This window comes from Macaca mulatta, chromosome 1, assembly GCF_049350105.2.
Source record: "Macaca mulatta isolate MMU2019108-1 chromosome 1, T2T-MMU8v2.0, whole genome shotgun sequence".
In the NCBI taxonomy this organism is placed as follows: domain Eukaryota; kingdom Metazoa; phylum Chordata; class Mammalia; order Primates; family Cercopithecidae; genus Macaca; species Macaca mulatta.
The window spans coordinates 183,730,316-183,744,006 of record NC_133406.1 but is presented as its reverse complement, the minus strand read 5'-3'; the positions used below and the strand labels follow the sequence as shown (position 1 = coordinate 183,744,006).

At 40.6% G+C, this 13,691-nt stretch overlaps 1 protein-coding gene across 1 annotated transcript in view; it reads left to right on the top strand.

The window, feature by feature from the left end:
- The window catches only part of C8A (complement C8 alpha chain), a 63,519-nt gene that overhangs the window by 30,564 nt on the left and 19,264 nt on the right, over positions 1 to 13,691 (top strand). The window contains exon 7 of the mRNA XM_001114403.4: positions 662 to 902. Coding sequence (XP_001114403.3) covers positions 662 to 902 — 241 coding nt within the window. The remainder of the gene's footprint in view (positions 1 to 661; positions 903 to 13,691) is intronic.

Below are 13,691 nucleotides of genomic sequence, written 5' to 3'. Positions count from 1 at the left end.
GAACTTGACCTAGGCAGGGGCAGTGGGAACAGAGATGGAGGTGTGGGGCAAGTCTGGCATACATTGGTACCTAATGTGAAATATGGTAGTACTCCGTTACATGTATTTGTGAAATACGGTAGTACTCCGTTACATGTATTTGTAGCCAGCCCAGGCTGGCTACTCCTCTTCTTCATATGTGTGTTTATATATATGTATTTCTTACAGCTACTAAAAGCTGACTTTTTGCATTATTTCGATTTATTTATTTATTAATTTATTTTATTTTGTTTTATTTTATTTTATTTTATTTTATTTATTTATTTTTTTTTTTTTGAGATGGAGTTTTGCTCTGTCGCCAGGCTGGAGCGATCTTGGCTCACCGCAACCTCTGACTCCCTGATTCAAGTGATTCTCCTGCCTCAGCCTCCCGAGTAGCTGGGATTACAGGCATGCACCACCACGCACAGCTAATTTTTGTGTTTTTAGTGGAGATGGGGTTTCACCATGTTGGCCAGGATGGTCTCAATCTCCTGACCTCGTGATCTGCCAGCTTCAGCCTCCCGAAGTGCTGGGATTACAGGCATGAGCCATCATGCCCAGCAACCTTTTGCATTATTTCTAATGGTAACATATATGCTCTCTTTTTTCCTTTGCTTTATTCAATGGCGGTTGTTGGCAGAAATTCATTTTCATGAGAATCTTCACAAAGGTGCAGACTGCCCATTTTAAGATGAGGAGGGACAACATTATGCTGGATGAAGGAATGCTGCAGTCATTAATGGAGCTTCCAGATCAGTACAATTATGGCATGTATGCCAAGTTCATCAATGACTATGGCACCCATTACATCACGTCTGGATCCATGGGTGGCACTTATGAATATATCCTGGTGATTGACAAAGCAAAAATGGAATCTCTTGGTAAGTAAAGCAGCTCTATGTACACGGTAGTCAACACAGACACCAAGTCATGGTTTAAAGTTTTCTAAGCACTGACTATGAGCCATGGGTGATCTCATTTAGTTTTTAGGACAACTCTATAGGATAGAATAAGTATTATTATTCCCAGGGAACTGAGATCCAGAAGAGTGAGACTTGCTAATAAGCACCACAAACAGGATTTGAGCTCAGACTTGTCTAGCCCCCTAAAACTATATGCTTCCTATTGTATCATAGTTACTTTTATTAAAAAAAAAATTGGGGGCATTTTTGTTAATTAAAATGTGAAAACTTGTTTTAAATGTAGTATTATTGGTTAATGGAACTACCACACAGTCAGTCAGTGAAGCTAGAAACTTAGATTCATCTCAGACTCCTCCTTCTCCTTCACTCCGGTAGATCTCTAAGGCGCTTCAGTTCTCTCTGATTCTTCTGCTGTCCTCCATCTCCACTCCTGCTGAGGTAAGCTGGGGTCTCATCTTTCACTTGTTACTGCATCAGCTCCCAAATGGTCTCTGGCGGCGGGCTCACCCCTTCCAACCTATTCTTGATAATTGCCACCAGATGAATCTTTCTACTTCTCAGATCTGATTATATCACTTCCTTGCTTAACATCTTGAATGGCTAAGAATAAAGACTATTAGCATCGACCACATTAATGATATTACTCCAACCTAGGAGAACAGTGGTTCTCAAAGCGTGGGCCCCAACTGTCAGAATAGCATCACCTGGGAACTTGTTAGAAATGTAAATTCTCAGGTCGCCATCCCAAATCTAACTAAATCAAAAACTGGGAATGGGCCCAGCTGTCTGTGTTTTAACAAGTCCGCCAGGTGATTCTGATGCTACTACAGTTTGAGAACCACTGACCTCTTCAATGAGTGACAGGAAGGATGAGAGATCTATCCATATTGCAAAGCCAAGTTCAAATTCCCAGCTTTAAGACGTTTCCTAGACTGCACCAGCCCAGGCTGGCTACTCCTCTTCTTCAACACTTACATAAAATTCCACACTGGGTAGTCTTTAAAAAATAATTTTCCAGTAATGGGATTGCTGGGTCAAATGGTATTTCTGGTTCTAGATCCTTGAGGAATTGCCACACTATTTTCCACAATGGTTGAACTAATTTACACTCCCACCAACAGTGTAAAAGCATTCTTGTTTCTCCACATCCTCTCCAGCATTGGTTGTTTCTTGAGTTTTTAATGATTACCATCCTAACTGGCATGAGATGGTATCTCATTGTGGTTTTGATTTGCATTTCTCTAATGACCAGTGATGATGAGCTTTTTTTCATATGATTGTTGGCCACATAAATGTCTCCTTTTGAGAAGTGTCTGCTCATTTCCTTTGCTTACTTTCTAATGGGATTGTCTTTTTCTTGCAAATTTATTTAAGTTCCTTGCAGATTCTGGATATTAGCCCTTTGTCAGATGGATAGATTGCAAAATTTTTCTCCCATCCAAAGGATTATAAATCATTGTACTATAAAGACAGATGCACAAGTATGTTTACTGCAACATTATTCGCAATAACAAAGACTTGTAACCCAACCAAATGCCCATCAATAATAGACTGGATAAAGAAAATGTGGCACTTATACCCCATGGAATACTATGCCGCCATAAAAAAGGATGAGTTCATGTCCTTTGCAGGGACATGGATGAAACTGGAAACCATCATTCTCAGCAAACTAACACAGGAACAGAAAACCAAACACCACATGTTCTCACTCATAAGTGGGAGTTGAACAATGAGAACACATGAATACAGGGAGGGGAACATCACACACCAGGGCCTGTCGGGGGTGGGAGGCTAGAGGAGGAATAGCATTAGGAGAAATACCTAATGTAGATGACAGGTTGATAGGTGCAGCAAACCACCATGGCACGTGTATGCCTGTGTAACAAACCTGCACATTCTGCACATGTATTCCAGAACTTAAAGTATAAAAAAAAATTTCCAAATGTTAGTATTATCTTCCTTATCCAGATAGCAAGATATTTGAAACCAAGTATCATGCCTGCCACTTTTCTATCTCTTTAACACTCAACATAGGGTTTAATACATAGTGTTCAAAACAAGACAGGAAGTTTGAGATGAAGCATTAATTTAGATTCCTGGCTAGAATCATTCATTAATTCATCCGTCTACATGTTCATTTAAAAAAATAATGCAACTGCTCTGTTGAGTATCCATTCTGTGTTTGTGCTAGGGATATGATGATGAACAAATCTAAATATGGTTCCTACCCTGTTGCATTACAGTATTTTTCAAACTACATGTTGCAAGCCAATTGTAGTTCTCAAAATCAATGTATATGGATCACAAGAAAAGTTGTGAACTACAACAAAGGACAGAATAGAAAATATCATAGTGGATTATAGGCACTAAAGATAAATTATTACTTCAAGAAATCTTTTCCAGTTAAATAAAAACATGCATATTTATATTGTATCATGATGCAAAATAAGTAGCCTACAATGGATGTAAAATATGTAAAATGTAAAATAAGCATTTAAAAACTTTACTCAAGTGGGTCTTTTAAGAATCATTCAAAAACATGAGGAAGGAAAAAAGAGTTAACATTTGTTGAGCACCTACTAGGCTTCAGGAGCTATTTTACATATTCTCATTTAATTTTCTTGACACCACTTAGAGATTGGTGTTATCCAAGTTTTAGCTACATAAATGCTGTGGCTCATCAGAGAGGCTAATTACTTAGTCCAGGCCTGCCAGAATCTAGGGTCAGAGCCCTGGGCCTCTGGTCTTCCACCATGTGGTTGTGGTATAGCCTTTCATTTGGGCTCCCGTCTTTGGGGCTGGATTGCTAATTAATTGCCTGGGGTATCTGGTGGCCCCTCCTCTTTAAAATCTGTGAGGCTGAAATGGGCTTCCAATGTGGTTAATATTCAAAAGGAGCCCACCGACAAATTGTCCCAGGGATAATTACCTCAGCTCTGTTTATAGAAAACCATATGTCGATAATAGCACAATTTGCTATTTGTGAAGAGCTGATTTTCTATAAATCCGGAAAGTTAGTGTTGCTTTTCTATAAATATGGAAATGTGCTAATCATCACCTCATCTGCTGGAGACCGCTAATAAATCAGAATGTCATTTACATATTAACCTACAAAGAACAAAAATATCTACCTTCTTTCCCTTTGACAAACAGAATCACACACACCCTTTCTCCATTTTGATGTTTGCTATATTGGGTTGGTGCAAAAGTAATTGAAGTTTTTGCCATTAGAAACTACAACTTTTGCCTCAATCTAATAGCTTTCTCTCTGTCTTATTCTCTTTCCCTCTGTCTCATTCCCTTTCTTTCTAGGTACTTTTCTCTCTCCCTTTTCTCTTTCCTCTTTGTCACTGTCTTTTTCTCTATGTATCTTTGATCTACATGCTGTTAATGTATATTCTATTAAGTGGTTGTTTCTAAGAGACATCCTGTGTGGTGAACATTCATGTCTGCAAAAGGCTGAGCTTGGCATGGAATGATTTAAGTGAACATCCTCACTGGTTTGCTCTGGGGGAATCTTTTGTCCTTGGGTTTGCTCAGATCCTCTCTGGGTTCATCCCAGAGGATGCACGAGGCTGTTTTCTTCTAATGTGCCCTTAAGATCAAATACTTCTCCCCCAAAGACAGCATGAAACCATGCATCAAAAATCAAGGGAAGTCTTGGATGTTAGGGAGGTGACATTAGACTTCAATGAGATCCTAACATTTCCTCAAGGGCTGTGACTGACAGCTTTCTACCTTCTGCAGGTATCAGTACAGTTTGGGGCTTAAATTTCTGGATTTAGATTTTGTTTCCCTCCTTCATTCCTTCTTTGGAGCTCTCATTATTTGTCTTTGTATCAAGGCATACAGAAGAGAAATAGTGTATTCCGCATTCTGACTTCTCTGGTTACAGAGCTGCCAATATATGTTGGACAGGTCAAGTACTTCAATGCCATTGTTCTGTTCAGTTGGATGTTCCCAGCCTCCTTTGCACATGCTGTTCTCTCATCCCCCAATGCTCTCTTCCCTGTCTTGCCAACCTGACAAACTTCAGCTCATCCTTCTGAACCTTGTAGGGGCATCCCCACCTCTGTGAAACCTGCTCTGATATTGCTCCACCCCTTCTCCCATAGTTTCATTTGTTTATACATTCATTCACTCAGCCATGTCCATTGAGTTTGTATCATGTGTGAAAAGAACAAAATCAGTATGGTCCCTGTTCTTGCAAAGCTTACGATCCAGTGGAGGAAACAAAATAAACAGCCAAAGTCCAAATATCATCGTTGGTCCTTTTTTACTTCCTGGCCCCATCAGCAACATATGTTGACTTTACTTCTAAAGCATATGCATCACCTGTTGTCCCTCTATTACTGTCTCACTTGTCCAAGCCACCGTTGTCTCTCACTTGGATACTGCAAGAGTATGGTGGTCTCTTATTCTCTTTCTTTGTTGTTGTTGTTGTTGCAGGTGTTGTCGTCATTGTTGTTCCTGTAACTCTCTGGCACTCCAAGCTTACTTCAGTCTAGAGTCTTTGTATTAGCTGTCTTCTTTGCCGGAACCACCCTTTCCTCTGATGTTTGTATAACAGTATTCTTATCATTTGGATCTCCTTAAGTGTCACCTTTTCAGGGAGACCTTTCCTGACCATGTAGTTAAGTTTCTCTTTGTTATATCACCCTATTTTAATTATCATCAAATCAGTAGCCCCCATGCTCATAGACTTATTTGTTTATTGTCGATCTCCTCTTTCTAGAATGTTCATTCCAATCATTTTTGTTTATTGCTGCATATTCATTTCCTAGACTATAGTAGGGACTTAATAACTTGTGAATTAATTGATCAATATGTAATTGCAAATTGTGATAAAAACCATGTAGAAAATGAACAGGTTGTAAAAATAGAGACTAACTTCAGGGGGTGAGGGAGGATATTCACTTAGTTTGGGATGATCTGGGAAAGTCTCTTTGAAGAAGTGAAATCCAAACTGAGATGAGATCCAAAGGATAAGGAAATGCGAAAGACAAGGGTGGAGGCGTCCCGGGTGAGTGGACAGCTTGTACAAAGGCCCTGCCTGAGGAAAGAGCATGGTGTGTTTGTGAAGGGAAAGAAGGCATGTGTGACCGAAGCCTTGGAATAGGGGAATAATAGCAGAAACTGAGGTTGGAAGAAGCCAAGAGGTGTCAGAGAGTCTTTCTGGCCATAGTAAGAAGTATGGACTATATTTGCAGTGGCAGAGAAACTACTGCAGGGTCATCAACAGGGCAGTGCTTGGTCTAATCAATGGGTAGCAGATCATTCTACTGCCATGTAGAACACAGATTAGAGGAGCAGGAGCGGACTCAGGAAGAACAGTTAGGGGCATTGCTGATATCCAGGCAAGGAATAAAGAATGGATGTGAAAGAATATGATAGATATGGTATGTATTTTTAAAGTAGAATTTAAGGAATTTATAGATAGACTGGGCGTGGGTTGTGAGGTATGAATTACTCCTTTTCTAAATTGAATTTTTATCATAGACGCACGAGTGTGTGTGTGTGCACACATACACACATTAAGGTGAGAAGGACAGGATGTGCTTACCTGAAGGTGCCATCTTCGTGGTAAAGACAGCCCGCAGGCATTTGGAAATATGGTAGGGATTCTGGGGGCAAAGAAAGGACTTTAAATATACATACATATTTAAATGCATATTATAATAATTGCAATTATATATTTGTCTCTTCTACAGACTATGAACTTTGACGTACAAGTCCTAGGCCTGTTGTCCTTGGGGTATTTTTTGAATCTAGCACAAGCCTGAGACCACAGTAGTGCACCATGAATACTCATTGAGCTGCATTCCCCTTGCTTCTTCTACTCCTCCAACTCTTACCATCATGTGAATGACCTCCACATTTCCATGTAGAGTCCTCTTTCTTCTCCAGAATCCCTACTCATATTTTCATATGCCTGTGACTATCTCCACCAGGAAGCTGGCACCTCCAGGCAATAACATTCATTTCCTTCTCACCCCAAACCCTTCAAGCATTTCTTCCTGAATTATTTCTCTATAGAGACACCACCATCCTCCCAGTTTACTTGACATAGAGAGGTGGAAAAATAATTGACTATTTATTATGTGCTAAGCTCCATACCAAGTCTCCTCACCTAAGATTGACAATGATCCTGTGAGGGTGGCATGGTTTTCTCATTTTTACAGATGGAAGAAACAAGGCAAAAAAGTCATATCACTAATAAGTGAAAAACATACAAAGTGAGTTAAAATCCAGGGTTCTTTCTTTTTCATCTCAGTTGCCTTTATTGGGACTCACAACCTGGGAAAAATTCTGTCTCTTCCCTCTCTCCCCCTACATATCTCATTAGTCACCTCCTCCGTATCCACAATCCATCCCTTTCTCTCCATTCCCGATACCACTGATGACCATGCTATGCCATTTTTTTCTGCAGTTTCCCTCCAGCTAAGCAGACATGCAGAATGAGAAATGTATCAGAGGTTAGATGGATATTTCATAAATGCCTTTGGAACAAAGTTGGTGGTGGTCTGCTCCAGACCCCTTCGGTGGCTCAAGTAGATAGGACCTGACACATTTGTCTCAGCTTTTGTGCCCTGGGTCCCTCAAAATGCAACATGAAGTAGAATGCTTCCTACCGGTTAAAGAATCTCAGGGAGTCTGATCGGACACCTCTATCAGGAATGCTGTAATAGAAATCCTGCATAGAATAGAAAGTTAAACTGCTATGATTCTTGGCCTTATTGAAAGGACTTTGCAAAGACCTCACAGAAAATGACTTATGTTGATGATTTGCTCACAAAAACAACAGTAGCCATTCTGCCACCCTATCAAAGACAGCAGTCCCCATCAAAGATGGCAGGCAGTGTCGTAGTGGAAAAAATTATTTTCCCTGAGATATCTTTTTTTTAAAATCTAGGCTCTACCATTCAGAAGCTGTTACATCACATTTCTGAGTCTCAGTTTTTCCATGACTAAGGTAGAGATTGTCATAACTACTTTAAAAGTCTATTGTGAGAATTAACCAAGATAGTCATGGAAAGCACTGTGATACCTTAAATACTGTCCAAGCAACACTTACTATTATGGATTATAATTTCAGGTGGAGTCAGTAAGTACTAAAGCCATTTTGATCAAGCTCTGTGAAATTAAGAAACATGCCAGTGACATGGTAGCAAGGAGTCCACTCTTTGAAGTCAGATACATCTGGGTGGGGATCTTGGTTCTATCATTTAGTAGCTGTATGATTTTGATTGAGGAACAACACTTAATTTCTCTGAGCCTCAGCTTCTTCAAGATCCAAATAAGAATGATAACAAGGGTTTGTTTGGTTGAGAATAATTCTATGTACATGTTGCATGATAAGTGTTTAATAGATATTTATTCCCTTTAATGAACGATATGAATATAGCACAGTGGTTGGAAACATGGACTCTGCCACTTACTATGTAGTCATGGGCAGATCATTTAATCATCTTAAGTTTCAATTTCCTTGCCTGCAAGCTGGAAATACTGTCATCTACCTCATAGAGTGGTTGGTTGTGAGGAATAAGTGAACTTATTTTGTACCCACATTCCAATAAGCACTCAATAAATTTCAACTGCTGAAGTAGGTTCTGAGTCAGATTGCCTGATTCAAGTCCTATCTCCGCCCTTTATTAGTCGTGTGACCCACAGACAAAGTAGTTAACCTCGCTGTGCCTCAGTTTCCTCTTCTAAATGAGTCAATGACAGTACATACTTCATAGGATTATTGTAAACTTGAGGTGAAACAATCTATGTGAGCATGTGGCTTACTGCCTGACACAGGGTAAGAGTTCAAAAATGTTACCTATTATTGCTGTGCGATGTTGGTGTTATTATTACCACATTTTTATTATTCCCAAATTTACAGTTATCAACTCTGGAATGTTAACGGTTCTCTCATCTGTAAAGTGGGGATAAGAGGAAGATCTGTCTTCCAGGGTTCTGCAATCACTCAGCTCTGAAGCATTGCTCAACCGGGAGGAAAATCATTATCATGATGTCCAGCCTGCAGTGGCTGGTACATTTGCTGTGGACTTGGAGCCTCAGCAATCATGCCTCCTCCTCCACCTGCCCATTTCTTTGATCAAGGTCATTCATTTCTGTCTCCAGAGCTTCATCCAGTGTTGGAGGGACCACTCTTCCCATTTATCAAGGTCACTTTGAATTCTCATCACTATCTTTCAAAGTGTTAACAACTCTGCTCAAATCAGTGCCTGCTTTCCATCATCCCTGACCCTGATTGATGCCAGATAACAGTGACCCTGGGAAAGACCCTTCCAGCAAGAGTGCAGTACATCCAACCCATTATTGATCATCTTCTTCCAGTCAGGGCTTGTGGACCAGCCAGTCTACCACCTAACACACAATGTCTAAATAGCTACAGGGACAGAATTTAAAACCTCACTAAAGTTAATGCCAATTATAGCTCTACATCCTCTTCCTCCTCCCTCCCTGCCTTCCTGTATTTCATTTATTCCTTTAGCCTTTCCCGCGGCAAACATTTATAAAGTACACATAACATGGGAAACACTGTCTAGATACCAAGATGCTTAATACATGGTCTCTCTCATCAGGGATCTCATAGAAAGTAAAGGGGTTTCTCTTCGTCATAATCATCTGATTATGATCCGGGATAATTTACTCTGTGGACAGCCAAATTTGTTACCACCCAAAGTGAACAAGCAATTTATTTTCTTATTCACTATTTGGTTTTAATAAAATGTATTTACATAAAATAACATCTACTACTTGTAGAGCATAACACATTTACATCCGGCATTCAAATTCATCCTCATAATAACTTTATGAGGAATTATATTATTATTTTCCCCAGTTTTGTAGAAAGAAAGTTGAAATCCAAAGAGCTTAAGTAAATGGTTCAGTGTGACTCACTTAGTATTGAACCTGGGTCTTCTGATTTAGATTCTGTATGTCTTCCAAGTACTCATCCCCTTTTCCATACATTCTGTCATTCATTCTGATACTATATGCGAGAGGCTTAGGCTCTAGCAGTGGTGGTAAGACAGCCAAGATTTACTGAGTATTTACTGTGTGGTAGACACTGGGGTAAACACTTTAAATGCACCATCTCATTTAATTATCAGGAGAGACCTCTGAAGAGGACACTATTGTATAATCTCCAATCCACAAAAGAAGAACTGAGACTCAGTTATTCTCTGTTAAATAGCTTGCTCAAGGCCACATAGCTATTAATTGGTGAAGTCAAACTCAAGAAACTGTAATGTTAAGCAACGTGCGATAATGTCTCAAGGAGGTCTTAACCTAGGATATTTCAAACTGCAGACCATAACCCATTATTAGTAGATTGTAAAAGAAATTTAGTGGGTCATGATCAGCATTTAAAAAATAAAATATAATAGAATGCAAAATATCAGAGTATATCATATAAAGTGTAGTTAAGCATTGAAACTTCTTTTAAGCCAAGCACAGTGGCTACTTCTTGTAATCCTAGCATTTTTGGAGGCCAAGGCTGGAGGATCATTTGAGCCCAAGAGTTTGAGACCAGCCTGGGCAATATAGGGAGACCACATCTCTATAAAAATTAAACAAACAAACAAAAAACTAGTCAGGCATGGTACATGCACCTGTAGTCCTGGCTACTTAGGAGGCTGTGGGAGGATCACTTGAGCCTGGGAGGTCAAGGTTGCAGTGAGCCAAGATCACACCACTGCACTCCAGCCTGGATGACAGAGAGAGGCCATGTCTCAAAAAGAAAAGAAAAGATACTTCTTTTAAATGACTGTGTAGACTGGATCATGATGTGAAATGTATTTCTTACTTCGAGAGTGGTCAAGAAAGTGTTAAAAACACAGTCTTAACTCAGTGTGCTCCACTAACTATAAAAGCATATTTAATTACTTTAAATAAAGGAAAAATCATCAATAGCCCTAAGGGAGGCATTGGAACGTGTATTAATCAGGTTCTCCAGACAAACAGAACTACTAGAATACCTGTATCTCTATTATTAATCTTTATGTAACATGTATATATAATATAAAGAGATTGATTACAATGAATTGGTTCATGTGATATGGAGTCCGACAAGTCCCAATATCTGCTGTCGGCAAGCTGGACACCCAGGAGGGCTGCTGGTTTCATTTCAGTCCAAGTCTAAAGGCCTGAGAACCTGGACAGCCAGTGATGTATTTCCAGCCTGAAGGCCAGCAGGCTTGAGACCTTGGAAGAGCTGACATTTCCATTCAAGTCCAAGGGCAGGAAATAAAAGCCAATGTTCCAGGTTAAAGAAAGGAAGAATCTTCTCTTATTCAGAGGAGGGTCAGTCTTTTTGTTCTAGTCAGGCCTTCAATTGATTGCATGAGGCCCATGCGCATTAGAAAGGGCAGTTTACTTTATTAAGTCTAGCACTTTAAATGTCAATCTCACCCAGAAACACCCAGAATAATGTTTGATCAAATACCTGGGCATTCCATGGCCCAGTCAACTTGACACAGGAAATTAACCATCACAGGAAGATAGACAGGTGGGAAAGCTGGAAGCAGATGTCAATAACAACTGTGGAGCTAGGTCTGGAAAGTCTCATGGAATCAAATGGTTCCAAGAGTGTATCTCAGTGGAAATAGAGGAATAAGCATCATCGGGTTCTAACTCTGTGGCAGGCGGCACGCTGAGCCCTCTGATGCACATCATCTCATCCAAGCCTTGTGGCAACCCTTTGAGCTCTATTTTATGGCTGTCTGCATTTTACAGATGAGGACCACCAGGCATTGAAAGGCAAGATGACCTGTCCAAGGTGACACAGCTGGTCAGAGGCAGGGTGAGGTTTGAAACCAGGTTTCTAATTCCAAGTGCAATGTTTCTTGCAGTAAACCTAGGTATTTTCTTTCATTTATTTTCCTTTCTAAGAGCATCAAACTGTTGTGATAGCTTTGAAAGCGAGTAAATTGGGTTTTAAAAATAATTAAGGGAGTACTATTTTCTATATCCATTTCTAAATGTAATGTTGGGTCAGTTTGACCCATTGATGGGGAATTGTAACTGGGAGAATTGTTAATGTTTAAACTGACAAGCACGTGATTGTTCTGAAACTTAAGTACAGACTCAGAGCCAGGAACAAGCAGTGTGCTGGCTGGTGAACCTCAGAGACTTGCAGGTCAGAAGAAGCATCTAAGCCAGGGATGTCAAGTGGTCTTAATAGCAAATGCTACCTAGACTGCTGAGTTGAAGATTGAAACACAAGATATGGGCTCAGCCAGAAAGTGCTATGATCAATTAGTGATGTCTGCCAGAGGCTGGGAACTGAGGGCAACAGGGCTCTTGGGCTGTGTATTTACTATACAGTTATTAAAATAAAACAAAGGCAGCCCAGATGTTTAAGCCACATGCAGGAGTGATTGGGGTGGGATAGACATTTAATCAAACTCCCTTAAATTACCATCACATTTATATATCATGGCTGATTGTTTGATTATAACTCCCTTTCAGGACAATTCTGAGTAGAGCATTTACCCTTGTTGCACAAAGTTGGAAACAGGAAACAATCTCAGTGGAAAACCATACTCATAATCTAATCTCCATTCATCCATTCATCCACTCATTCAGTAAATGCTTACTGAGCACCCATGATTTCTGGGAACACAGGGGTGAAACACACAGATCCCTTCCCTGGAGAAACGTGCAGTCAGTTGGGGGCCAAGAAGAACATAATATGATAAATGTTTAAATAGAAACAAATACAGTAGAAGTACAAAGGAGGGAACAACAACCTTTTCTGCCCCTCCCACTTGCTAGACCCTAAAGACATTCAAACCTCGTCTTCCAAAATTACTAGGAGTAGAAGTTTGCCTGGAAGAGAAGGGAGTTGCATGGGAATGGCTGGGGCAGCAAGTAGGTAAGGATGAGTAAAAGGAGATGAATGTCCAGATTCACCCAAAGGCTGGACTCGGTTTTGGAAGGGCTTGCTACTGAGGCCAGGGCATAAATGAGAACAATCTTGGCTGGATTATGCCAGGAATAGTGATGATAACAGTGGCCAGAGTCAGTGTTGGCCTCTCAGAAACCACAGAGAGGATGGCAAGCTGCAGGAATCATGCAAGGTGAACACTGAAAGCAAGAGGGTCTCTGCATTTGGAAAAGAAGGCCAGCATTTCAGTGAGCAGGTGCAGACCTCCAGCTCATTGTTCACCATTGGGGTGCACTATACTGAGCAATGTACTGGTCCCTGGACTTACCATACTGTTTCTCCTTGATTTGCATATGCTGTTTCTTCTACCTGGAATTTTGCACCTCTCCCTCTGCCCTTCCTTATTCACTTAGTTTATGCTTATTCGTCCTCAGTTCTCTGCTTAGCTCAAATAGGACTCTTCCAGGTAGTCTTTCTGTCTCCCCAGGTCTGGGTTGGGAGCCTGTTTTAGGTGCTTCAGTGTACTCAGCACTTAGCTCTGAGTGTCACACTATTACTGCCGCTTGTGTCCAGCGTGCATCCTGTTAATGTTGCATCCCAGAGTCTTGCCCATTGACTGAGCCTGGCCCACAGCAGAGACTCAGCATCTTTCTAGCTGGGGTGGTTCCAAATCCAAGCCCATGTATGCTGGGCAGTCTCCAGAGCTTTCCTAACACTCTGCAGAGTTGGGGGTGGTGTCCTAAAAGTTCTGAGCTGCATTGAACAGTGAGGAGGGTGAGGTGGGCAGGAACCTTATTATGAAAGGTCTTATGTTTGTGGCTAAGGACTCTGGGACAGCCCAGCAG